The 25,511-nt window shown below is 45.2% G+C and overlaps 1 protein-coding gene across 2 annotated transcripts; it reads left to right on the top strand.

Annotated features, from left to right (window-relative positions):
• The first annotated feature begins 35 nt into the window (after positions 1 to 35).
• On the top strand, positions 36 to 24,981 carry LOC120990192. Of its 2 annotated transcripts, XM_040418816.1 has the most exons (18): positions 36 to 117; positions 355 to 426; positions 1,280 to 1,345; positions 3,291 to 3,440; positions 7,121 to 7,198; positions 9,770 to 9,951; positions 10,036 to 10,350; positions 11,470 to 11,607; positions 11,785 to 11,845; positions 12,839 to 12,960; positions 14,976 to 15,012; positions 17,459 to 17,650; positions 17,839 to 18,014; positions 19,541 to 19,720; positions 19,951 to 20,064; positions 20,645 to 20,825; positions 22,695 to 22,853; positions 24,269 to 24,981. In XM_040418816.1, the coding sequence occupies exons 1-18, from the start codon at positions 105 to 107 to the stop codon at positions 24,433 to 24,435; spliced, it is 2,403 nt and encodes an 800-aa protein (XP_040274750.1). In that variant the 5' UTR covers positions 36 to 104; the 3' UTR covers positions 24,436 to 24,981. The 2 variants fall into 2 exon arrangements, with proteins under 2 accessions (XP_040274750.1, XP_040274751.1); XM_040418817.1 differs by lacking the exons at positions 22,695 to 22,853; positions 24,269 to 24,981 and adding an exon at positions 22,304 to 22,451.
• Positions 24,982 to 25,511: the final 530 nt, after the last annotated feature.

Genomic DNA, 25,511 nt, shown 5'->3' with positions numbered 1-25,511 from the left:
TGTGTGGTGGCGTCTGCTGCGCACGTGACCCGGAAGTGAAATTCAAGTGAAGGATGCAGCTTTGTTTCCGTAGTAACAGATAACTTTACTGCCACCGGGGTGGGATGGACGAACTCGGTAACATCATGAACGGCTGCACATAGCATCCATATCCAATGCACCCGAAGCTGCACATGAAAGCTCCTATATATGTATATATTACAAGGATTGGAAGAACCAGTGCAGCTGTGGGGAGACTATAACTCCCAGCATACCCTGGCAGCCTGCAGCCCCCTAGTTGCAGTGTATATATATGCACCTGCACGCCCCCTCCTTTGTCCAGTTTGAGCTCATGCTCTGTGTTTCTTCTTGTAGATCAGGCCCCTAGAGATGACCATGACATATTTCTAACCATGCAGAATGTAAAGGAGGAGCCCGTGGATGCTGGTGAGTGTGTCCACACTGACATGCAGTAGGTTGGCAGCTTTATATAGTGCCGCCATAGTCTGCAGCTATTTACAATGGGGGAGGTAACAAACAAGCAAAATGAAAATAGATCAAAACAAAAAAAGAGTCCGAAGAAGAGAAGTCGCTGCCCAGAAGAGCTTACCGTCAAAGTGGTAATGAGAGATACCTGTGGATGTTACTAATACTCCTCGACTACACACAGTACATCTAGTAAACGTTGAAGGGGCTTTCCGAGAGTAAAATATTGGTGACCTACCCTCAGTACAGGTCATTCATATCTGATGGGTGGGGTCTGACTTCGGGCACCCCCACCGATCAGCTGTTTGAAAAGGCTGTAGTGAAGGGATGGCACCCAGCGGCTCTCCGGCTGTTGCAAAATAAACTCCCAGCATGCCCAGGTGGCCTACAGCAGGCATGCTCAACCTGCGGCCCTCCAGCTGTTGTAAAACTACAACTCCCACAATGCCCTGCTGTAGGCTGTTTGGGAATTTTGGGAGTTGACGTTTTGCAATAGCTGGAGGGCCGCAGGTTGAGTATGCCTGACCTACAGTTATCAGCCTACACCAGGGCATGGTGGGAATTGTAGTTTTACAACAGCTGGAGAGCCGCAGGTTGGCCACCCCTTCTGCTTCAGTGAGTGGGGTGCGGGCTCTTCCTAGGCCAGTGATGTCATGTCCATCGGTCACATGGCCTAGGCACAGCTCAGTCCCATTCAAGTAGTGCTCGTTAGATCTTTTGGATCACCTACCCTTTGGATGAGTGAAAAATTCTTATGGTGGGACAACCCCTTTAACTGAGCTTTCCTTTTTATTTCATGTCATTGTTTATTTAGGTGCAGTCAGCGGCAGATCACAAGAACAGTATTATTCTTATCTAGAAGACACTGACTTCAAGCAAGGTACTGTATGTCATCTGAGGCCATGGTCTACTAAACAGCTGTCTTACCAAATGTACTCATGCTGACGTCCTGAAAAACATAGGTGCCATCTAGTAACCAGTAACATTCCCATTATTTAGACGGAAAAATAAAACATGCATTTTTTTCTAAATTTAAAGGGCATCTGTCAGCAGATTTATACCTATGAAACTGGTTGACCTGTTACATGTGCGTAAGGCTCATTTGCATATATTAAAACATCATTATTCTCGGCAATGCGGACACATATGAACATGGGACCAACACAGATGTCTTCAGCTGCCAAGTGCACATGTAACAGGTCAGCCAGTGTCATAGGTACAAATCTGCTGACAGATGATTGGTCTTCCGATACATCATACGAGAAGAGCACATTGATGAAGTCTATGATCTCAGATCACCACTGATTTGCAAATTTAAAGGGATTGTCCAGCCTTGGTGTGGACAACACCTGGGACCCTCCCCTGTCTCATCTAAATATAAAAGAACTCAACTGCGTGTGGTTCTACTGCTACTTTGTTCCCTGCCACTTCTGGTCCCCACAGAACCAGGAAGCGGCTTGGTCCCATGACTGATGTGGCCAGTCACAGGCCCCAGTGTTCACAGTGGCTTGAACATTATGACACAGCAGTGATGTACCATTCTAACCACTGTGACTGCTGAGGCCTGTGATTGGCCACAACGGTCACAGGACCAAGATGTTTCCTGGTGCAGCAGGGATTGGAAGGGGCCTGGAACACAACAGAGGCGGGACTGCAGACAGGTGAGTAGGGTTTTTTATGTACAGTAGGACAGCAGGGGTTGTCTTCTTGAAGGGCAGACAACTTCATTAAAGGGGTTCTCCGCTTTTGCTATAGTGATAGAATATAGTCATCTGGGAATAGGTAATCAATATCAGATTGGAGGGGGCAAGACTGCCGGCACCCCCACCAATCAGCTGTTTGAAGAGAAAGCAGTGCTCATACGAGCGCCATGTTCTCTTCTCTGTTTATCTCCTCGCCGTCTACACTGCAGCGCTGAGCAGTGTAGTTACAGCTCCTTTGTCCCATTCACTTCAAAGGGATGGCTGTGTCCTATTCCAGTGAATAGGATGGAGCTGTCCCATTGAAATGAATGGGTAGGAGGAATTGTAATTACACTGCTCACCGCTGCAATGTAGACGGCGAGGAGATAAACAGAGAAGAGAACATGGCGCTCGTATGAGCACTGCTTTCTCTTCAAACAGCTGATTGGTGGGGGTGCCGGCAGTCTGGCCCCCGCTGATCTGATATTGATGACCTATTCTGAGGATAGGTCTCCAATATAGCAAAAGCGGAGAACCCCTCTAAACAGAGCTGTTAAACCTCTTTAGCTAACTAGCTTACTGAATTATGCCAGTTTTTTGTTTTTTTTTGCTGGAAACAAATGTAATACTTTCATATGAGTGATAAAAATATTAATGTTACTTAAAGGGGTTCTGCACTTTCATTTAACTGATCATCTATCCTCTGGATAGATCATCAGCTTCTGATCGGCGGGGGTCCGACACCCGGGACCCCCGTGATCAGCTGTTTGAGAAGGCAGCGGCGCTCCAGCAGCACCGCGGCCTTCTCACTGTTTACTGCCGGCCCACTGACGTCACGACTAGTATCAACTAGCGTGGGCGGGGTTAAGCTCCATTCAAGTGAACAGAGCTTAGCCCCGCCCACGTTAGTTGATACTAGTCGTGACGTCAGTGGGCCGGCGGCCCGGCGGTAAACAGTGAGAAGGCTGCGGCGCTGCTGGAGCACCGCTGCCTTCTCAAACAGCTGATCGGCGGGGGTCCTGGGTGTCGGGCCCCCGCCGATCAGAAGCTGATGATCTATCCAGACTCAGAGTAAAGATCATCAGTTAAATGAAAGTGCAGAACCCCTTTAATTATTTACTTCATTTTTGCATTTTTCACTAGAGAATGCCCCTGAGCTGGAGGGTGGGGTGGATGGCGAGATCAGAATAGTGTCGATAGAAAGTGCAAAGGAAGCCAACAACTGGGTTGACCATGACGTCAAATCACTGCTCAGTGTATGGTCAGATGACAGAATCCCCCATCAGCTGAAAGGTACGACTTGTGAACCAGTGTAACCAGCTCAGTCTCAGTGGAGTTGTGCTTTACTGTATACTAGGCATTGCCTGGGTGTACAGCTATATAAAAATTTTAGGATCAAATACTCATTGTTCTCTTTGGCCCAATTGGAGAGGTAAAGAAAACATTCACCATTTGTTAAATCAATTATTTATGGGGGGGGGGGGGGGGGTTATTTTTTATTTAAAGTTCCTGTTACACATTAGTTCATTGTTGGCCAAATCAGCCGTTCTCTTTCAGGTGCCTCTTTATGGAGGAAATATCTTTGCACCTGCCCCTTTGTATAGAGTCTGTGGGATCTTACATCTCCCCTGCGTTGCAGTCTGCTTCTGATTTGCCTGCAAGTGCTGTCTAAAAGACCAACTGTTTGTTGCCCATAGCAACCAATCACAGCCCAGCTTTCATTTTACAAGGTTGCTACTGTGGTTCTCCAGCTGCACACAATTACAGCTCCCATCATGCTCCGACAGCCGGTAGCCATTAGGACATAATGGGGTAGTTTTGCAACAGCTGGAGAGCTACAGGTCGGTAAAGTGCTGTCAGAAGCAGTATAGTAAAATGAAAGCTGTGACTGGTAGCACATACAGCATGATGAGAGGTCATCTGAAATGCAGGGGAGATGAGAGGCAGTGCATCCGCAGTTACTGTTACAAAAAGTTTCACTAAATCTTTATATGTACTTTATTAAAACCTGTTGCAAATGCATTGAAATTAATTTTTCTAATATACTTTAGTTTTCCCAGCAAAATAGGCACCGGAAGTCAGCACTCACATACAGCACTGTGTATGGGAGTACAGACTGTACAAGCACGGCTTTCCTAAAGCCTGGCATAAATGTGCTATGTCAGGCTTTAGCAGAGCGGGCAAAGGCAGAAGAGCAATGTCTTATGTGAGCTCATGTGAGAAACTGCACCTCTGCCTGTCCCTGCTCTGCTAAAGCTTGACATAGCCCATGTATTCCAGGCTGTAGGAGAGCAGTGCTGGTTCTAGAAGTGATGCTGTGGCCTTTACAGCGCTCAGTGCGGCCGCAGGGGAGTCCGTACAACCAGGGCCGATCCTAGGGTCACAGGCGCCTGGGTGCAGAAATATTTCTGGCGCCCCCACATGGGCGTGGTTATCTTACTAACTCCTCCCCTTTACAATGTTTCTATGGCAACAACTTCAGCCCCCAACTTCAGCCCCACCAATTTGCTTTGACAATAACTTAGTCAACGGCTTTGACAAGTCAAAATAAATGTCATGTGCCAGTAGCCAGAGCCCCCCCATATCATGTGCCAGTAGCCAGAGCCCCCCATATCATGTGCCAGTAGCCCCCCTTATGTGCCAGTAGCCCCCCTTATCATGTGCCAGTAGCCCCCCTTATCATGTGCCAGTAGACCCCCTTATCATGTGCCAGTAGACCCCCTTATCATGTGCCAGTAGACCCCCTTATCATGTGCCAGTAGCCCCCCTTATCATGTGCCAGTAGCCCCCCATATCATGTGCCAGTAGCCAGAGCCCCCCCCCCTTATCATGTGCCAGTAGCCAGAGCCCCCCCCCCATATCATGTGCCAATAGCCAGATCCCCCCCATTATCATGTGCCAATAGCCAGATCCCCCCCATTATCATGTGCCAATAGCCAGATCCCCCCCATTATCATGTGCCAGTAGCCAGAGTGCCCCCATATCATGTGCCAGTAGCCAGAGTGCCCCCATATCATGTGCCAGTAGCCCCCCATATCATGTGCCAGTAGCCCCCCTTATCATGTGCCAGCCCAGTAGTCCCCCCTTATCATGTGCCAGCCCAGTAGTCCCCCCTTATCATGTGCCAGCCCAGTAGTCCCCCCTTATCATGTGCCAGCCCAGTAGCCCCCCTTATCATGTGCCAGCCCAGCCCAGTAGTCCCCCCTTATGTGCCAGCCCAGTAGCCCCCCTTATCATGTGCCAGCCCAGTAGTCCCCCCTTATCATGTGCCAGCCCAGTAGCCCCCCTTATCATGTGCCAGCCCAGTAGTCCCCCCTTATGTGCCAGCCCAGTAGCCCCCCTTATGTGCCAGCCCAGTAGCCCCCCTTATCATGTGCCAGCCCAGTAGTCCCCCCTTATCATGTGCCAGCCCAGTAGCCCCCCTTATCATGTGCCAGCCCAGCCCAGTAGTCCCCCCTTATGTGCCAGCCCAGTAGCCCCCCTTATGTGCCAGCCCAGTAGCCCCCCTTATCATGTGCCAGCCCAGTATTGTACCTATATAAAAAAATTAAAAAAAATAATACACTTATACTTACCTCCAGCAATGCGATGCGATGCAGGCCGCCTCTTCCGTCTGTGTCCCTCGCTATACGGCTCAGGCGACGCGATGACGTCATCGCGCCGCCTGCACCGGCCTCTGATAGGCTGCCAGCACTAAGCCGGCAGCCTATCAGAGGAACAGGAGGGGACACACCTCTCCCTCCTCTGCCGCAGCACAGGCATCTGTATTGCAGTCCTGAGGACGGCAATACAGATGACTATGGAGATGAGCGCTTCTGCAATGGAGGCGCTCATCTCCTGCTCTGCCCTGCCGCCGGCCGCGGCCGCCCCCACTTGTCACCGGGGCCGCGGCCTTGCGGCACTCGGGCTTGCCGGCCCACCGGGAAATTTCCCGCTATCCCGGCAGGCCAGTCCGGCCCTGCGCTCGGCGCCTTTCGGGTGACAGCGCTACAGTACACAATGCCCGCAGGACAAGGGACTTCTTCCAGGAGAATAACATCACTCTTTTGGCCCATCCTGCGTGTTCCCCTGATCTAAATCCAATTGAGAACCTTTGGGGATGGATGGCAAGGGAAGTTTACAAAAATGGACAACAGTTCCATACAGTAGATGGCCTTCGTGCGGCCGTCTTCACCACTTGGAGAAATGTTCCCACTCACCTCATGGAAACGCTTGCATCAAGCATGCCGAAACAAATTTTGGAAGTGATAAACAATAACGGCGGAGCTACTCATTACTGAGTTCATGTTTGGAAGTTGGATTTCTGTTTTGGGGCGTTTATTTTGTTTTTGGAGGTGTGGTCCTAAACTTTTGATCAGCTGAAAAACAGCCTGTTTCAGTTTATTAGTTGTTTTCATTAAATTTAATGCTCAAAAAATGTTTTGTCTCACTCCCATTTCTTCTTGTTTCATGTTGAAGCTCTACTTGTAACCTTGTTAAGATCCAGCCATGCTAAATATGATTTTTTGCCATTTTTCAAGTAGTCTTAAACTTTTGATCAGGACTGTATATTACTTTATTAGAATCTTCCAGAACACTGGAATTGACATTGTGACTAGTAGATCTGTATTTCTGCTGCCCTCCCTTGCTGGCTGCATGTAACATGCCTTTCCTCGTCATACATCATCAGGGTCTATTCACAAAGCTTAAAATACATGTGGGAAGAATACACAGATACAATAGATGTCAGATTTGCCAGAGTGTTCCCGTGGATTTTGGCGCAGAATGCATGGCAAAATCTGTGCAAAGTTTGAACACACCCTAAATGAGTGTAGCTGCTAATGGAAGTGTTAGATCTGGCACTGTAGGAATACATGCAGCAGTCAGGTTGGATGGCTGGAAATTCTAGAAGGTAAAGATTAAGAAAAAAAAACAATAATTACTAATTTATTTCATTATTGACCACTTCTGGCCCGATTTTTACCTTTCTTTAGAAGCTGATGAGAACTTTGTGGGTGGCAGTGAAGCTCAAGTATTTGCTTTACGAAACAAGAGGAGGGGATGTCAGAATGGTGAGATTATGCTGCATGTTGCTATAGTGTTATCATTGTATATAATGGGGGGATTTATCACACCTTGGGCTTTAGAAAGTCGCAAAGTAGGGGCTATGCAACTTTTTGGCCTTGCTTGCAAAAAAATAAAAATTTGCGACTTTTTACATTTTTACACCACTCAGTCCAGTTTTGTAGGGTGTTTTTGTAGGTAAACTAGTTGCAAAAAAAGTATCAAGCATCACACGTCAGTGATTTTGAGCCAAAACCAGTGCGGGTCTAAACACAGAACAGGAGCAGATCTTTCCGCTATACCTTATGTCTGTGGAGGCTCCAATCCTGGTTTTGACTCACAATCATTGATGTGTGAACGAGGCTTTAATATGAACACATGATTTATGAGCGACCTGAGACTAAGAAGTCTCTTTTGTTACATGACTTTTTTTCTTTTTTGTTTTGCTTGACGAAGGCTACTTTCACACTAGCGTTTATACTGGGTCCGGCAGGGTTCAGAAAAAAACGCTTCCGTTACTGATAATACAACCGTCTGCATCTGTTATGAACGGATCCGGTTGTATTATCTTCAACATACCCAAGACGGATCCGTGATTAACTCCATTGAAAGTTAATAGGGGACGGATCCGTTTTCGCATCCTAGGACGGAAAGCAAACCACAACATGCTGCGGTTTGCTCTCCGGTATGAGAACGGAATGCATTTTGAAGCAATCTGTTCTGTTCAGTTACGTTTTGTCACCATTGACAATGAATGGGGACAAAACTGAAGCGTTTTTTTTCCAGTATTCAGACCCTAGGACGGATCTCAATACCGGAAAATATTAACGCTAGTGTGAAAGTAGCCTTAGAGAAAACCTGTCACACTGGAAATAGAGTCCTATCTGCAGGCAGCAGCGTGTTATTGAGCAGGAGGAGCTGAGCAGACTGGTATATATATATCGGAAAAGATTCTATCAAACTTATATTTTATTGATCTAAAACCCTGCTCCTTCTGGGTGTAGGAGTCCAGTGGGCGGTGTCACCTAGTGATTGACAGTTATCACCATGCATGCTGATACAGGGAATGTCAATCAGTGCGTGAGATATTTATCGGTATAGATTTTAAACTCTACTGAAATCTTCTGCAACCTTTGGCTCCCTAACTACTGTCAAACAATGCGTACCAGGGAAACCACAGACCACTACTGCTGAAGTTGTCAGGATTGACACACATTATGTGATATAGTGTCCCCCCATGGCTTTAGGTTGGCTTGCAGCCTGAGGACGACAAGCCTAGGTTAATATTTTCTAATAATTGTTTAATACTGTAAGGGTAAGCGATCACGTGTAGGATTTATTTGTGGACAATCCGCACTGAAATCCGCAGGTGTTTGCAGGGAAATCCGTGCGGTCAATCCGCATCAAATCCGTGCAGATTTGGAGCAGATTTTCTGCATGCGGATTTTACTCTCCCCATTGAAGTGAATAGAGAAAATCCGGTCAGAAAAAATAAAATAAATTGACATGCTGCGGATTTAAAAAACCTAGTAGAACCGAAAATAGTTTCTCAAAGAAATGAGAAAATCATATGTGAGCAATAACTCAATATATCCGAAAAACAACAAAACACATATGCATGAATAATATATTTTATTAAATAGTCACATAAAGGACAACAACATAGACAATAATGAATAAAATTGATGAACAAGTAGCAGTAATGTGGTGGCACTGTGGACCAGCGCCACACCAAGGTACCAGATGGTGGGTCTATCCCCTAAGCATACGTCACCTGTTAGTCTGAGTAAGCCTAATGGCAAATAACTGAGATAAATGATCTCATATCCAGACCAAATAGTGGCGTAAGCTTATTTAGTAATATAAATGTTACCATGCTAGCCTCGTTATAAGTGTGAATGGGTGCAGTGTGTGGATGATATTATTCACACCAAGTAGCTAAATGAATTGCAACATGCACCCAGCACCTAAATACACAACCAGCATGGAAAACATACATAAAGTAAAGTAAAATATGGGGGGAACCAACCTGGAGACCTGGGTGAGTGCACCCCTGACGCGCGTTTTGCACAGCTTCTTCAGAAAAACCGCACCGTAGGTCAAAATCAGCACGGAGAAAAAATCCACATCGTGTGCATGAGTATTTTTGAATGTACATAACCTATGGTGCAGATTTTCCGCACGCAATCCTGATCGTGTGCATTCACCCTAAAAGCTATTATGTTAATGGAGTGTCTGGACATAAGATAGAAATGTCAAAATTTACCTAAACATGAAAAACTGAATACAATGAAATCACGCTTTCCGACTAGAGAAGAATTTAAAGGATTAGTTTACAAGGGGAGGGGCGAGGGATTTGACTAGAGTGGGATCAAAATGGAAAACTGTTTTGTTCATTTTTTCAATAATAATAAGGCGTATATTGTAATAGTGCCTCGGTGAGTTGATTGGCGGGCAGGGGGTGAACTGCGGTGAATCTCGTGAAGCAGGAGGTCTTATGCACTGAACATGTCATGGGGTTGCGGTTGACTATATTCTATGCAGTGAATGAACCTTCACAGTATTATCTTCTTGTTTAGATCATCAAGTTCCATCCAAAAAACCGATTTCTGCTGACATAAGAAGTCGTGTTCCGGTTGAACTCTCGTCAGGGATCCATGTCAGTGAGGAAGTAGGCGGGATTCAAGAAGTACAGAACTTTATTGATCAGCACAGTGTCTGTTTCAAGGATCAGTCAGAACACCACAGATATAAACCTCAGGTGCATCTCTCATTATGAACTTAGCATGGTGGTCACGTATTCCTGTGATGTCATGTATGCGGACATGCTTGTTTTACCTTTCAGATGTCGCACCTGCCGACACGGCTTACTGGAGACAGCATTCTTCATCGATTAAGCAAGCGTGGCCACCCCTCCTCTGGCAGGCTGAGGAAGGTCTGTAAAAATATCATATGTTTGCCTGCTGAATACCCAGAGGATTACTGCACATACAGAGTTCCCCGGGGGACGGAGAGAGAACAGCTTGCCATGCTGGGACTGGTGGGGAAGATCCTCATACATTCCTCCTGGAACTTTGAGAATTTCAGGACTGAAGTGATTACCCTTTTCCGAAAGTGTTTTTCATGTTCAGACGAGGAGTTTTCATTTGATTTCCTCCAGGTAGGGGTTTTGGTGTACTTTATATTATCATTCGGTATTATTTCACAATTGCTGGAAAAAGTCCAGTGGACGCCAATGGCTGTTACATCCATTGTTTCAAAGATGGCGGTGGTCATGATTGCACAGGCACATGATTGCACAGGCACCAAACGCTTATAGTGCCAGAGCAGAAGAGGGCACAGCCAGAGAGGTGGCCAGGTGGATAAAAATCGGGTCACCTCTGCCATCTTGGGAGCGATGGATGTGTCCACTAGTTACCCCCCAGCAGTAGGGGACCTAGAACTGGGCAGCTGCATTAAGAAATGGGGGCGTCTTCCAGACCAGTACACACCAGTAGTGGTCAACCACGTTAAACAATCTACACTTTATTAAGTTCAACACATTGGCACAGTTGTCGCATATATTGCATCCATTATCCGGAGGGCGGGAGCGGCATACTTCATTGGACTCCTCCTTCACTCTGCTAACACTACTGAATGCCATTACAGGGGTTTAGATTGCTGAAATCAACAGGTCTGTCGCTACACTGGGCTGCCCTCAGTGACCGCAGCATATGGGAGCTGGCAGGTTCCCTTTAAAGGGGTTGTCTCACATCAACAAAAAGTATTTATTATGTAGGGGAAGTTAATACAAGGCATTTACTAATGTATTGTGATTGTCCATATTGCTTCCTCTGCTGGTTGGATAGATTTTTCCATTGCATTATACACTACTCGTTTCCATGGTTACGATCACCCTGCATTCCAGCAGTGGTGGCCGTGCTTGCACACTATAGGAAAAAGCACCAGCCTAGGAGCACTCCCACCATCCCTGCCACCACAGATCCTATAGTGTGCAAGCACGACCACCCCTGATGGATTGCAGGGTGCTTGTAACCATGGAAACGAGAAGTGTATAATTTGATGGAAAAATTAATCAATGCAGAAAAGGAAGCAATATGGACAATCACAATACATTAGTAAGTGGCTTGTATTAACTTTCTCTACATGATAAAGGGTTTGTCTCACTTCAGCAATTGACATTTAAGTGTTTATGGATGTATATATTTGTGATGAATTTATATTCCCACACTTTGTCACGTGATCTTGTAGGTTAATTGTGTCTGTGATGTCTTTACAGTGTCTACCAGGGAATCGGAAACTGATCAAACCAAATGTGTCTGCCACTTTTAAATGGAGTGGTGTCGCTATTATAAGCCTGGCTGCACAGGGCTCATTGTATGTCAAAACGCCACACACACTTGCCGCACCTGCAAAGGTAGGTCATTGAGCTTTTATATGCCTTATAATGAGGACATAACTTGAGGTGTCAGTTTCTTGTGCTCCCAACAATTTGGGCTTTGATTTCTGATTGATGTAATCTTTACTGCTAGTCTCCTTTCACCATCCCCATCACATACCACACTTGAAATATAGTTTTCTGCTGCCTTTGTAGAATATGTTCTTCAATACCAAGCGACGTCTTCCTGATGCTGAGAGTGAAAATATTGCTTCAGGTAAGATCTCTTTTTCACCTTAAAGACAACCTGTAACCGCTCTTGACATGTCTGTTTTAGTAACTACTTGCCTCCCCCTCATAACCATTCTGGAGCATCATCTCTTCTGACTCTATGATGTATCATTCCTCTATTATTCCTTCTAGACGTTATGAATGAATTGCTAGCAGTTTGCAATGAAGGTCCAGATGGGTGTTACCAGTTGGAGGGGGTGTGTCCCTGCACAGTCTGACACTATCCAATCTGTGCTGCTAGTATCATTAGTTATGTACCTCCATGGTAGGAAAATCATATAGGTTCCAGTTGTCCACAGCCTTTGTCTGGTATTAAATCTTTAGGTGCACAAAACGGGAGCGTACACAAGATGACGTCCGTATATATCCCTGCCATACAGCAGCAGATTTTCAGAGCAGCATGGTATGAGGCTTGTTTGTCAGCAGTAGATTCACCAGTCTCAGGCTACTTTCACATCTGCGCTTTGGTTTCCGGTTTTGAGATCCGCCAGAGGATCTAAAAACCAGAGCAAAACGCTTCCACTCGATTTAATACATCAGGATGCATCCGTTCCGTTCCGATGCGGTTGTATTAAATTGTAACTGAAGAAACAGGATCCATCACTAAAAACAATGTGTAAGCCAATGGGTGACAGATCCGGCACCATTGACCTACATTATTTTTAGTGCCGGATCCCATTTATTCATTTTCGCTAACCGGACACAAAACCGCAGGTCACAAACCGGAACGGAATGCATCCTGGTCTGTTTTGTCCCCATTGACAATGCATGGGGACAAAACTGAAGCACAAATGTGAAAGTAGCCTTACATAGGTTTCTAAATGCAAACTTCTGGGCAGTTCTACAGAAGCCAATGAATAAAGCAGCATTATTTCTTTTTACAGCTTGCCATTTTCCTTTACACCAGTGAAGATCAATGTCTATGTTCAGTTACCTTATTTGTATGGTATAAGCCTATTTTATTTTACATTCCTGATAGACAGACAGATTGCGGAAATCAGTCAGCCAGGGGTTTCTCCCCTCATACACAGCGTCGATGAGAAGGAGGATTCTCAACACTGCACTGTAAAAGACCTCAGGGTTCCCCAGCATCAGACTCTGGTTGGTATAAACATTGATTCTACTGATTAGACTGCCTTTTCTAGTTCTAGGGTAAATGCACGCTTACTGGAAATGCTGGAAATTCAAATGAATGGCACAAGCTGCAGTACCCTCCACAGCCACTCCAAGTAGAAGGCATGCAGAGTAAATTGTGGGGAGGCCACAGTGCTCGCCCAACCGTTGTGGCCCCTTCAAACGGCTAATTGGCTGGGTTGCCAAGAATCCAATCTAATTTTGGCGGCCTATCGTAAGATTAGGCCATCAATATTGTGAACTCAGAAAACCCCCTTTAAGGAGGACCTTTCACGGTTTTGTTTTATTCAAGATAAATACCTTTATTTGCGGGGTACCCTGCCATCCTGCCTGTTGTTTGTTTGTTTTTTTTATATAAAATATGGCTCCTGTGCCCGCCCTGTATTTTTCCCGCTCAGTATGTTAATACTGAGCATCGGTACAGGGAGGAGACGCCAGGGTTTCTCAATGGGCGTCTCCTTCTCCCTGGCTGTGCCGCGATCCAATCACAGTGGAGAGCGTCACAGCCAGGGAGAAGGAGACACCCATTGAGAAACCCTGGTGTCTCCTCCTCCCTGTACCGATGCTCAGTATTAACATACTGAGCAGGAAAAATACAGGGGAAGGGGGGCCACAGGAGCCATATTTTATTAAAAAACAAACAAAAAAAACAACAGGCAGGGTACCACACAAGTAAAGGTATTTAACTTGAATAAAACAAAACCGTGAAAGGTCCTCTCTAAGTACTCTGGTTCTTCTGTGCTGATCAGTCCTTGTTCAGTGTGACTTCAAGTAAGGCCCCATGCACACGACCGTTGTCGTCCGTGATCCGTGTCCGTAGGCTACTTTCGCACAGACGGATCCGCAGATCCGTCTGCATAACAGCTTTTTCAGATCTGAGTTTTCACATAGTGAAAACTCAGATCCGACAGTATATTCTAACACAGAGGCGTTCCTATGGTGATGGGGACGCTTCAAGTTAGAATATACTAAGAACTGTGTACATAACTGCCCCCTGCTGCCTGGCAGCACCCGATCTCTTACAGGGGGCTGTGATCCGCACAATTAACCCCTCAGGTGCCGCACCTGAGGGGTTAATTGTGCATATCATAGCCCCCTGTAAGAGATCGGGTGCTGCCAGGCAGCAGGGGGCAGACCCCCCTCCCTCCCCAGTATTAAATTCATTGGTGGCCAGTGCGGCCCCCCCTCCCTCCCCTGTATTAAATTCATTGGTGGCCAGTGCGGCCCCCCCTCCCTCCCTCCCCTGTATTAAATTCATTGGTGGTCATTGCGGCCCCCCCTCCCTCCCTCCCCTGTATTAAATTCATTGGTGGCCAGTGCGGCACCTGAGGGGTTAATTGTGCGGATCACAGCCCCCTGTAAGAGATCGGGTGCTGCCAGGCAGCAGGGGGCAGTCATGTACACAGTTCTTAGTATATTCTAACTTGAAGCGTCCCCATCACTATGGGAACGCCTCTGTGTTAGAATATACTGTCGGATCTGAGTTTTCACGATCTAACTCAAATCCGATGGTATATTCTAACATAGAGGCGTTCCCATGATGATGGGGACGCTTCAAGTTAAAATATACCATCGGATTGGCGAAAACTCCGATCCGATGGTATATTAATAGGGACTCCTGACTTTACATTGAAAGTCAATGGGGGACAGATCCGTTTGCAATTGCACCATATTGTGTCAACGTCAAAAGGATCCGTCCCCATTGACTTGCATTGTAAGTCAGGACGGATCCGTTTGGCTCCGCACGGCCAGGCGGACACCAAAACGACTTTTTTTTACTTTCCTTCATGTCTGGTGATCCTCTAAAAATCAAGGAAGACACATGGAAACAAAAACGGATCACGGAACAACGGAACCCCGTTTTGCGGACCGTGAAAAAATACTGTCGTGTGCATGAGGCCTAATATGCACCAAGTGAGATGATAATCTGTACATAAGTCTTAAGTCTCACACATGTTTTGTTTCATTTTAAATCACTGCAGGCTCAAGATCACACTGATGAAACTGCATCAAATACAGGTTTGTGTCATTTTCACTATATGCTTCTTCTGCACTGTCTATAGGCCTCCAAATAGAATTTCTTTGAAAATGAAAATTTCTTTGAAAAAATGTGCATTAAAGGGATTGGCCCTTCACACACCTTAGTAGCATATCGCTATATTGGCATAACCCTCCATTCATCTATATGGCAGTGCTGGCAAGTACCAGCTCGGCTATTTTCCCTGCAGGTGAACAGAGAGGTGGTCACGCTTGTGTGGTTCGCTCCAGAAATAGGTGAGCGCACTCGCTCAGCTCTTTTCGGAACTCCAATAGAAGTGAATGGAGAGCACGCTGCACATGTGCAGTGCGCCCTGCTTCGCTTTGAGGAGATAGGTGGGACCCACACTTGTGTGACATTGGTGGCATATCCTAACAATACTCCACCAGTGTGAAATGGGCCAACCCCTTAAAATGTAGTTTACTGACTTCTGTCCACAATTTAAATGGACAAGTATACCACATGGAATACCTTTTTTGTGGGACCCCTGCTGTGACAAAAAAAGCCTAGACAGTTATGTTTTTCTTTACATTTAAAAAAAAAAAAAAAAAAAAAAAAAATATATATATATATATATATATATATATATATAAAAAAATAATAAAAAAAGGTATACCATGACCTTCCACCCCCAGCTGGGCCATGCTTTACATTAATGTAATGTTACATTTTCCCTGTCTTCATGAGACAATGCCATCAATCATATAGCCGAGTGGCACAGTTTTTTTTGTGCATGGGTTTAATGGCTAGAAAATCTTACTTCACTGATTAAAGTTTGCAAAATTATGGGGATAGTTTGAAATTCTGAAATGTGTAATTTCATGGGTCTACTCCTATTCTAAATGTTATATTTAGGTTTCTATTACAGCTAAAATAAAAGCAATATACAATAAAATGTATTCTATATCGCCAACTGGAAGCACCGGGATCCAAGTGCAGAAATCAAAAAGCACAAAGCATCGTACTTGTCAATTAAAGGGGTTCCACAAGACTTGAACTATCCTCTGTATAAGCCATCAGTTTCTGATCATTCCTTGTCTGACCCACAGGACCCCCACTGATCAGCACAATTGTGGGGGGGGGTACTATTTCTCCTCATGGTGAGTGAATATTAGGAAGTCTTTTAGACCATGCAATGCTTCTCTAGAAATAAGGTTTGCAAACCTCTTCCCAAAACAGCGCTCCAGATGGCGACCAAAATGGTCGCCAATGCGCCTTGAAATTGCAGATGGCGACAAGACTTTTTAGCCTTGTCGCCATTTGCAACAGGGCTTCCGCGCTGTAGCTGAATATTGTGGTGGGGCATGGGAGCCAATAATACTTGCTCCGCCTCCCCAGCGCAGGCGTTCGCTCAGCAGCACAGGGGAGAAAGAAGCAGTCTCTCCCTCTCCCCTGTGCCGCTGCTGCTGCCTCCAATGAAAAGACAGAGGGGAAGAGGAGGGGAGGGGCTGTGGCCACTATGCCACCAATGATGTTAACTCACCCATTAATTCAAATATAGGAGGCGGGTGCTGGCTGCAGAATCACATAGCTGGCACCCAACCTCTATGACAGGTAGCTGCGATCCGTGGCAGTTAACCCCTCAGGTGCCGCTAGAATGGAGAGCTGCCATGGCACCCCCAGCTGGGTCATGCTTTACATTGAATGGCCATTCTGTTATGAATAGCAGGACTCATCAGCTCACGAAGTGCTGTTTAATATAAGATTTTTAGCAAAACAGCTGGGTCGACTAAAGAAAGTGATCCAGTTTTGTTAAGAGAATCTGTCACTAGTTTGTGCTGCCCTTAGTTAGGGCAGCAAAACACTGGTGACAGATTTCCTTGATAACAGGCCTTGAAAAATAACTTGTGTAAGCCAAACCAGACACACTTCTGCAGACAGCTCTTTCAGGGTGCTTGCCCTTCGTTCGTAGAGAGCAGAGTACTGGTTTGACTGTGTGAGAGGCCTTTGCCGGGTATCTGGGGAGGTACTATTTCTCCTCGAGAGTGCTTGTTCAGGGGATGTGGCGCTCATCTGTACAAGCAGCTCTGCTAGATATTGCAGGTTGTTCCATTTACGGTATATGGGATACGCAATCAGTGTTCTCATTCTCGGAAACGCCTTTACTATCTTGCTCTGATTCAAGTGTGTACTGCTTGTCATTCTGGTAAATATTGTAAAGGATATCTCTGGAGGCAGACTACTCCTGTGAAACTTTTAATTAGGCTACAGAAATATCGCTATTGCAGCAGCAGAGAAGCCATCATCCAACAACTTGCAGGACATTTTAAGACTTGGCTTCTTATTTCAATTTAAAGTCTGATAGCTCTTTGGTATTTTTTAATATATCATTCAAATCAGTGTCAAAAGTAGAGCTTTCTTTTTAAGAGTCACCTTGGTGTATATTTTTGTGACTTTTTCATGTGTGCCATTGTTTTTTAATGGAAGGCCAGAGACCTACTGAGAACCCATACCAGGGAATAACTAAAGAGATGTGTGAAGTTCCTCAGCATTCTGGAAGTTTACTGACGGAGTCCACAGACGAAATATCTACAGGGAACACTGCCACAAAGTACTACGCAGAGGGCAAATCCTTCAACATGACCAACAACTTTGTCTTTAAACTTCTGCGAGATGCAGGTGGGACATTTCCTCTTAAAATCATAACTGCTCGTGGAGGAGATCTGGACATTTAGTTCAGTGCTCTGAGGTTGTACCTGAAATCATATGCAGATAACAACCCTAAGCACAGAGACACATGTACAGTAAAATCTGAATGAGGTATTTGCAGATAAATGATTGCTGATTGAAGATTAAACTTTTCTCAGGTATCAAGACAGCACTTCTGAGGAAAGTCAGTGAGAACAGATTTGTCACCTGCGGTTGTGAAATAATTCCCATTACATGGGGGTGCTGGAGGATAGCCACGGGCATGTACCTCAAAAGACATCCTGATGCTGAAGGAAGCAGGCTTTACCCTCCCAGGGTAGAGATGTTTTATAAGGTAACCTTTAGATATAGTCTAGGTCTCTAGGATATAAATGCTGTGTAGGTGTACTGTGCCAAGATATCTAAGTAGTTTAGAAGCTATGGTGATTCTTGGTGAAAATGAGCCTTACTGAGCAGGGGGTATTCTCAGTGTGATCATGACCATTGTCAGATGTTATATTTCAGTGGGAAGAATAATTAAAGTAACACTCTACTTAAAGCGGTTGTCCAAGTTATATTTATTGATGACCTATCCTCAGGATAGGTCATCAATATCAGATCGGCTGGGGTCCGGCACCCCCGCCGATCAGCTGTTTGAAGAGGAGGCGCGCGCCGTGCCAGCGCTGCCTCCTCTTCATTGTTTACCTGCTCGCCGTTGCAATTACACCCAAGCTGTCCCATTCATTTCAATAGTATGCCTCCTATACACTTGAAGAAGAGGAGGCAGCACTGGCACGGCGCGCGCCTTCTCTTCAAACAGCTGATCGGCGGGGGTGCCGGGTGTCGGACCCCAGCCGATCTGATAATGATGACCTATCCTGAGGATAGGCCATCAATAAATATAACTTGGACAACCCCTTTAATTAAAATGACCTTAAACATAACCCTTTATAGCTGTTCATTAAAGAAATGGGGGAAGATTTATTATACCTGTTGCACATTTTTTGCACAGAGATTTGCAACTTTTTGTCCCACGCTTGCCACGTTTCTTAAAAATGGCCGGGAGGGGGCAGGATCCAACACATTTACCATTACTTATGGCATTATACTGGCACAAGTAATGCCCAAAACCTATGCCATCTCTGTGCTGGCCTAGTCAAGATGTGCCAGAATTATTAAAGCAGTTGTCCAGTTTCAGGAGGAAACCAGACAACTTTTGCGATACACCTGCATTAAAGAATAGATAGTTTCTTACTTGACTGATCCTGAGCCACCGCTCTGGTTCTCCAAGCTGAGCTCTGTGTACCCAGCTGCATCGGTGACTTTACGTCCACAACATGTGACCAATGAAGCCAATCACAGGCCTCTTCAGTGCCCAAGCTTACTGCTTTGCTTGCAATAAGCTCGGACACAATTGGCCCCTGCATCTGCTCAAGACTGCAAATACATGTAAGCTCTTCCCTCTTAGAGAAGTTGTCTGGGCTTTTTCTGTTGATGACCTATCCTCAGGATTGGTCATCAATATCAGAACGGTGGGGGTCCGACACCCAGCACCCCCGCCGATCAGTTGTATGAGGAAACGGCGAAATGGTGCAATTTCACTTGCATTTATAATGTATACGTTGTCCTAAATGTGCTAGATGGGGGACACCAGGTTACCATATGTAATCAGCTGTACTGCACTTCTGGGTTAAAAGCGCTAGCAATATATTTAGATGCTCAACATCACAGAACCATGTTATTCATACTGTACCCTCATAGTGATCACACTAGTAGTGCAGGCATATACATACCTCTTTCACTATTAAAGAGCCCTTCATCTTCACAGAATCACACTTTTTGGTATTATTATACTTTTGTGTAAACTGTTTTTTTTAACAGGATGATGTCCATGGTGATGTTGTGTGTTCAACGAAGCAATTATTGGCCTCAAAGATGAACTCTGCAGGCCTTTCCATTGGTCAGTCTGAAATTGACATCATAAATCACAGTGTGGTGGCCATGTTTGAAATTTTGGAAAAAGCTTGTTTGGCTGCTGACTTCATTCTTGTGAACATGAAGGTGTGTACCACATAAAATGGAAATATCCATTCCTCTGTCTTAAATGAGGACTGCCATAACATACCTACTGTATATATTTAAAGGGTGTTTGTCATCAGACAAGCCCTTTAAAGTTGAGTTGGGGGGGTGGGGGATAACTGAGTCCACTACAGGTTTAATCAGATGTTACCTTTTAGCCACACACACTACACTTGTTTTGGTCATAAATTTCTCTTCCTTCACATACTCAGGTTCAGTTTGGTGTGGACCTGGACAATAAAGAAATTGTCCTCGCAGACGTCATTGAATATAATTGCTGGCACCAGAGTCAATTAGAAGACAAAGGGCAACAGGATGACAAGCAAGTGAGACTCAATTTATCACTGTTCTAAATAGAGTAGAAAGAGGATTCAGCATAAACGGCTCTCTGTGGGAATACCGAGGACCCCTCTGCTATAATGTGTCTGCCAGAACATTTACTGTATAAACCGCCCTCACTGTAAGGGCTCATTCAGACGGCCGTATGCTGTCCGCATAAATACTGAATGCTATCCATTTTTTTGCGGATCCGCAAAAAAAAACGGATAGCATTCAGCATTTTTGCGGACCCATAGACTTCAATGGGGCCATGTCCTGATTTTCACGGACAAGTATAGGACATGTTTCATTTGTTTTGCGGAACCGTGGAATAGAAAAGGGCCCCATAGAAGTGAATGGGTCAGCATCTAATCCGCATTTTTGCGGATAGCATACGGCCGTCTGAATGAGCCCTAAATCAGCTTGTGTAGGTTGTAATTCAGAAGCAGAATCGGAGATCTAAAGCATTTAATGCACCTACACCATGGACGTGAGCTTATCATCTAACAGTATGCAGCAGCAATCTGAAATGTAAATGCCATTATTGCCTACAGTGCCTTACATTAATATATGTTCTACATTCTCCAGCATCCGTTAAGTCAGAGAGGCCAAGGAAGAGTAGTTGTCCTGATGGAATCCACATCATACCTTGTGCATTGTGAACAAATTAAGGCATCATGTGCAAAGTACAATATCCCATGTGAGCTAAGGGTGTCGTCTGCATATAGCGGACCCGGGGAGACACTGGATATAAAATCACAATATGAAGGTACATTACTGCTGCATGTCCAAGGCATAGAATGTTCATTTTATCCCATGATACCAAAGGGGGTATGGTCCAAAAGTGGCATGCACAAGTAGATAGTGCGGCAGATGAGCCCCACGTGTATCACTAGCCATAGAGAGAGGCTCTGGTTGAAGACAGTGATGCAATCATATGTAGCTCTTTATCTACTCATGGATGCCATTTGCGGACCATGCTATACCCTGTGGTATTATGGGATGAATTTAACAATATGTTCATAAATTGTCAAGTTATTTAGTATATGAATTTGAGCACTTTATGAATGAAACCGACTTCTGTTTGTAATTTTGGATTTGCGCATTTTAAGAGTAGGTTCACACAGAATATTTTGGGGCAAGTTTTGAGGCTGATTTTCTGCAGAATAATGTGCCTCACTACCTTCTCGAAAAAAAACTCTGTATGAACTTACCCTAATGGTGTCCAGGTATTTGATATTTATGGCGTATCCACAGGAGAGGTCATTAATATCTGATCGTTGGGGGTCCAACTGCCTGCACCCACCGCCAATCAGCTGTTTGAAGAGGCCACAGAGCTCCAGCCTCCTCACAGCTTAGGCCTGTTTCACACTTGCTAATACTGGAAAAAACTGCTCCGTTTAGTCCTTATGCAATGTGAATGGAAATAGATCCATTCATGTATAGTGACTGTGCTTGGTATTGCAGCTCAGGCCAATTCACTTGACTAGGACTGAGCTGTGCCTAGGCCATATGACTAGGGCTGCAGCTATCGATTATTTTAGTAATCAAGTATTCTATCGATTAATCCAACTATTAATCGAGTACTCGAATAAGAAAAAACTAATTAAAAGAATGTTTTGCTTTATAAAAATGAATCAGACCCCCCCCCCCTCCCCAGTGCCATCAGCTGCCCCCCCAGTGCCATCAGGCTCCCCCCCAGTGCCATCAGCGTTTACCTCCAGTGCCGCCATCTCCCCCTCCTAGCCATAAGTCCCCAGCGCCAGTGAACTAAAATACTTGCCTCTCCTTTAGGGGGCGCTGCCGACACTCCAGAGATCTTCCATCTTCTTCTTCATGCGCTGCACTGGGACCTGACGTCACACAGCTTCAGGTCCTATCGGAGCAGTGAGTAATAGCAAGCTCTTCACTCACGCTCTGTGGTCACATAACACAAACGAATCCTCGATGCAAAATATTTGCATCGAGGAGTTTTTTGTTTCGAGTAACTCAATTAAATCGAGTAATCGTTGCAGCCCTACTTGATATGACCGATGAACGTGACATCGCATGGCCTAGGAAGAGGCTGCAGAGTTCAAACAGCTAATCTAAGGGGGTGCCTGGATTCAGACCCCCACCTGATTCGTGAGGATAGGCCATCAATATCAATATCGTGGCCAACCCTTTTAACCTCCTTAACGGTATATCTTTAGAAGGTTAGCTCCACATAGCAAGTATTGATACTGAATGGGATTCTCTGTAATCCAGTAGGTTGGGATTTCTGTCATGTTGTGGCCATGGTAACTAGAAGGGCGTAACGCGACCATACTTCTTTTCATTAATTGTGATGTAATGCCGCATGATTGTAATCTTATGTTGTACAGCCACAAGATGCCGTATAGCCCTAGCCTTCTGGTCATTATGAGCCTTATTATGGACTAGTACTGTTGTAGGGTCACTTCATTTAGGTAATCTCTTGCTCTATCTATTTTTTTTTTTTAATGTTTTTATTTTTGTTGTATAGCTTGTTTTGTGCAATAAGGAAAAAAAGATCCTTCTTCAGTTGTGAAGGATTCTGAGTGTGCATACGTGTATTCATGTGTTGCCTTTTTCTGTGTTCTATGTAACGTGTAGCTGACGCTTGTATTGTTTTCCCCAGGAGATGGCACTCCTACAGTTTTTATTACTGTAGCCGGAAGAAGTACCGGTTTGGCATCTGTACTTTCTGCTAACACTGCCTATCCTGTCATTAACTGCCCGGCTGTCACAGCAGATTGGAGAGCTCAAGATATGTGGTCTGCCCTCAGCGTCCCAGAGAGTATGTGCCTCATCTCATCCGATTCAGTTCTTAACAGTCTGCTGTAAAACATTATGGAAAATAAAATGCGTGCCCCTGACGCAGAAGCATATCATGGTCTTCTGAAATGAGGGCAGAGTAAGCGGCTTTTCAGGTGACCATATCCGCAAAACACGGATACCAGCTGTCTGCATCCCCCATTTTTCCCGCACTATGCCTATTCTTATCTGCAAAACAGCGCAGAATAGGATGGGTTTTTTTGTTGTTTTTTTTGTAGGGCTGCGAAACGGACATACGGATGTGGAGAACCCCATCAAAACCAATGGGTCCGCATCGGATCTGCAAAAAAATGCGGATCTGATGCGGACCAAAAATACGGACATGTGAATAGCCACTAATAGTGTAAGCAGACTGGATATCTCATACGGACTGTCTAAATATCCCCTTTATAAAGTTTCTGGAACCCATGGTACCTGTCTCTTCTCAACATTTCAGTTGGAAGGGGCTCTTTTCTTTAAACGGCTCGTCTGCTTTGGACATTCCCTATGAATTAGAAGGATCCCCTAACAATAGGCTGATCACTGGGTGTCGCACTCGTCATTTCTGGGAACCTGTCACAAAGTGTTCACCCGCTCTGCAGTGCCCTATGCAGAGTCATGTGGGCAGTCCTTGTCTCCTGATACATTATTACGATCCAGCACTTGCAATGAAGCAAAGTGCACCAGCCTTGGAGCCATCTGAGCACTGCGCATCCGCCGGATGCCACAAGCTTGTTATGATGTTTCCTGGCCTCTCAGCCATCAATTCAAGCCAGGACTGCCTGACTTGTCAGTAGACTGGGACCGCACACATGACTTTCCACAGGTAATTAACATACTGAGAGCAGTACTTTACAAATATGCTTCAAGGGATGTTTTAAAGCGGTTTTCGGAGATTTTGATACTGATGCCCTATCCTCAGGATAGGTCACCAGTATCTGATTGGTGGGAGTCCAACACCCGGGACTCCGATCAGCTGTTTGAGAAAGCACCGGCGTTCCAGCCTTTTTTGCAGCTTACCAAGCACAGCGCCGTACATTGTGTGGCGGCTGTGCTTGGTATCGTGCTCAGTCCCATTCACTTCTATGGACTACAGGTAGTGCTCTATAACAGAAGTGAATGCGCATTACCACTCTATTCAGAGAAGGGTTTGGGGATCAGACAGCCCCTCCATGATCCAAAATGTATCACGTATCCTGTGGATAACACCTTTAAGGTGCCTATACACATTAACTGATGCCAGTACAGTCCAGTTGCCCTCGATCCCCTCTTCCCATTGAAAACACATACACTCCCAGACCAAAAGAAAATGCATGCAGCAAGAATGTATTAAAATACCTTTTTTTTTTTCATTGTGATGTTTTCTTCTGTCTTTAATACTCTCTTTTTACCTTCCAGATCTTGGATTTTGCACTGTGTTGTCTCCTCAAGCAGCAGCTCAGTTTTCTGCCCATATCTTAGGACTAAGTAGCCACCAGTTATGGTCCAAGCTGCGCTCCTGCACTCTTAACAAGTGGATCTCTGTGAAACAAGAGGATGAGAAGCTGAGGGACAGCAGCATGTGATGTCCGTCTTCTCTTCAGCCCATTCACTATAACAATATCTTCAGACTGTAGAGCATTTCTATGTGGATATTACTTGATTAGACTGACAGAGATGTAAGGACTCCCAAACCCAGTCTCTGCCTTCTGTCTCAAGAGGGATGATGGGAAATACTTGGTGCCCCATTTATATTTATTGCTTTTATATTTAATATCTTGTAAATTTCTCATAGTAACATTTTTCAATAAACCATAAAACATTTTTCTTTACTTGTACCACCACTTACGGGCTGCATTTTCATTCTCTGCATGTTACATGAATACAGTTGTCAGACGTGTTGAGGTGAAGCTACATGGCAGACAGTGAGAGAGAATGCTCATATGCCACCCTGTAATTTGTCACTTCTTCTTTTTAAGAAACTTGGGCTTCCCTAGCCCCCCCCTCCCCCTCCAGATTTCTACAGTTCCAATCTCTATGGTAATAAAATAATTGTACCATACATGTAATGGTTGTAACTAAAGGTTATATGCTGTGCAGTATCCAACTGAAAAGGATGTGAGGGAGGAACATTGCAACTATACATCAGCCAATCAGAATTACTGAGAACTTCTATGTACACTGATTGGCTGAGAGCCGTTGACTAAACAGGCCCCTCCCTCACATCCTTTCCAGTTGGATGCAGGTACAGCATACAGCCTCTGATGACAGAATTTGCCCTGGGCTCATCATTGTGTTGAAACAGCAATTACAGTCCTGGCTCCAACGTACGTTTCTATGAGCTTATAGTTAGGGTTGTCCCGATACCGATACTAGTATCGGTATCGGGACCGATTCCGAGTTTTCTCGGCGGTACTCAGCCGCCGATACCCCGCCCCGATACATAAATAGAATACTTTTTTTTTTTTTTTTTACATCAAGCGGGCTGGTGAGCGGTGCATAGAGGGGGCAGTGAACGGCAGCTGAGAAGGGGTGGAGAGAGCCGGCAACGATAATTATTGCTGGTATGTGACTGGGTATTACTTACTGCATGGGTGTCATGCGGCCCGCAATGAATATTTTTGCGGCCCGGCAAAGATGCAGCATCGGGAGAGAGGAGGGG

The sequence above is a fragment of the Bufo bufo genome, chromosome 2 (assembly GCF_905171765.1).
Source record: "Bufo bufo chromosome 2, aBufBuf1.1, whole genome shotgun sequence".
In the NCBI taxonomy this organism is placed as follows: Eukaryota; Metazoa; Chordata; class Amphibia; order Anura; family Bufonidae; genus Bufo; species Bufo bufo.
This window is presented reverse-complemented; position numbering and strand designations above follow the sequence as displayed.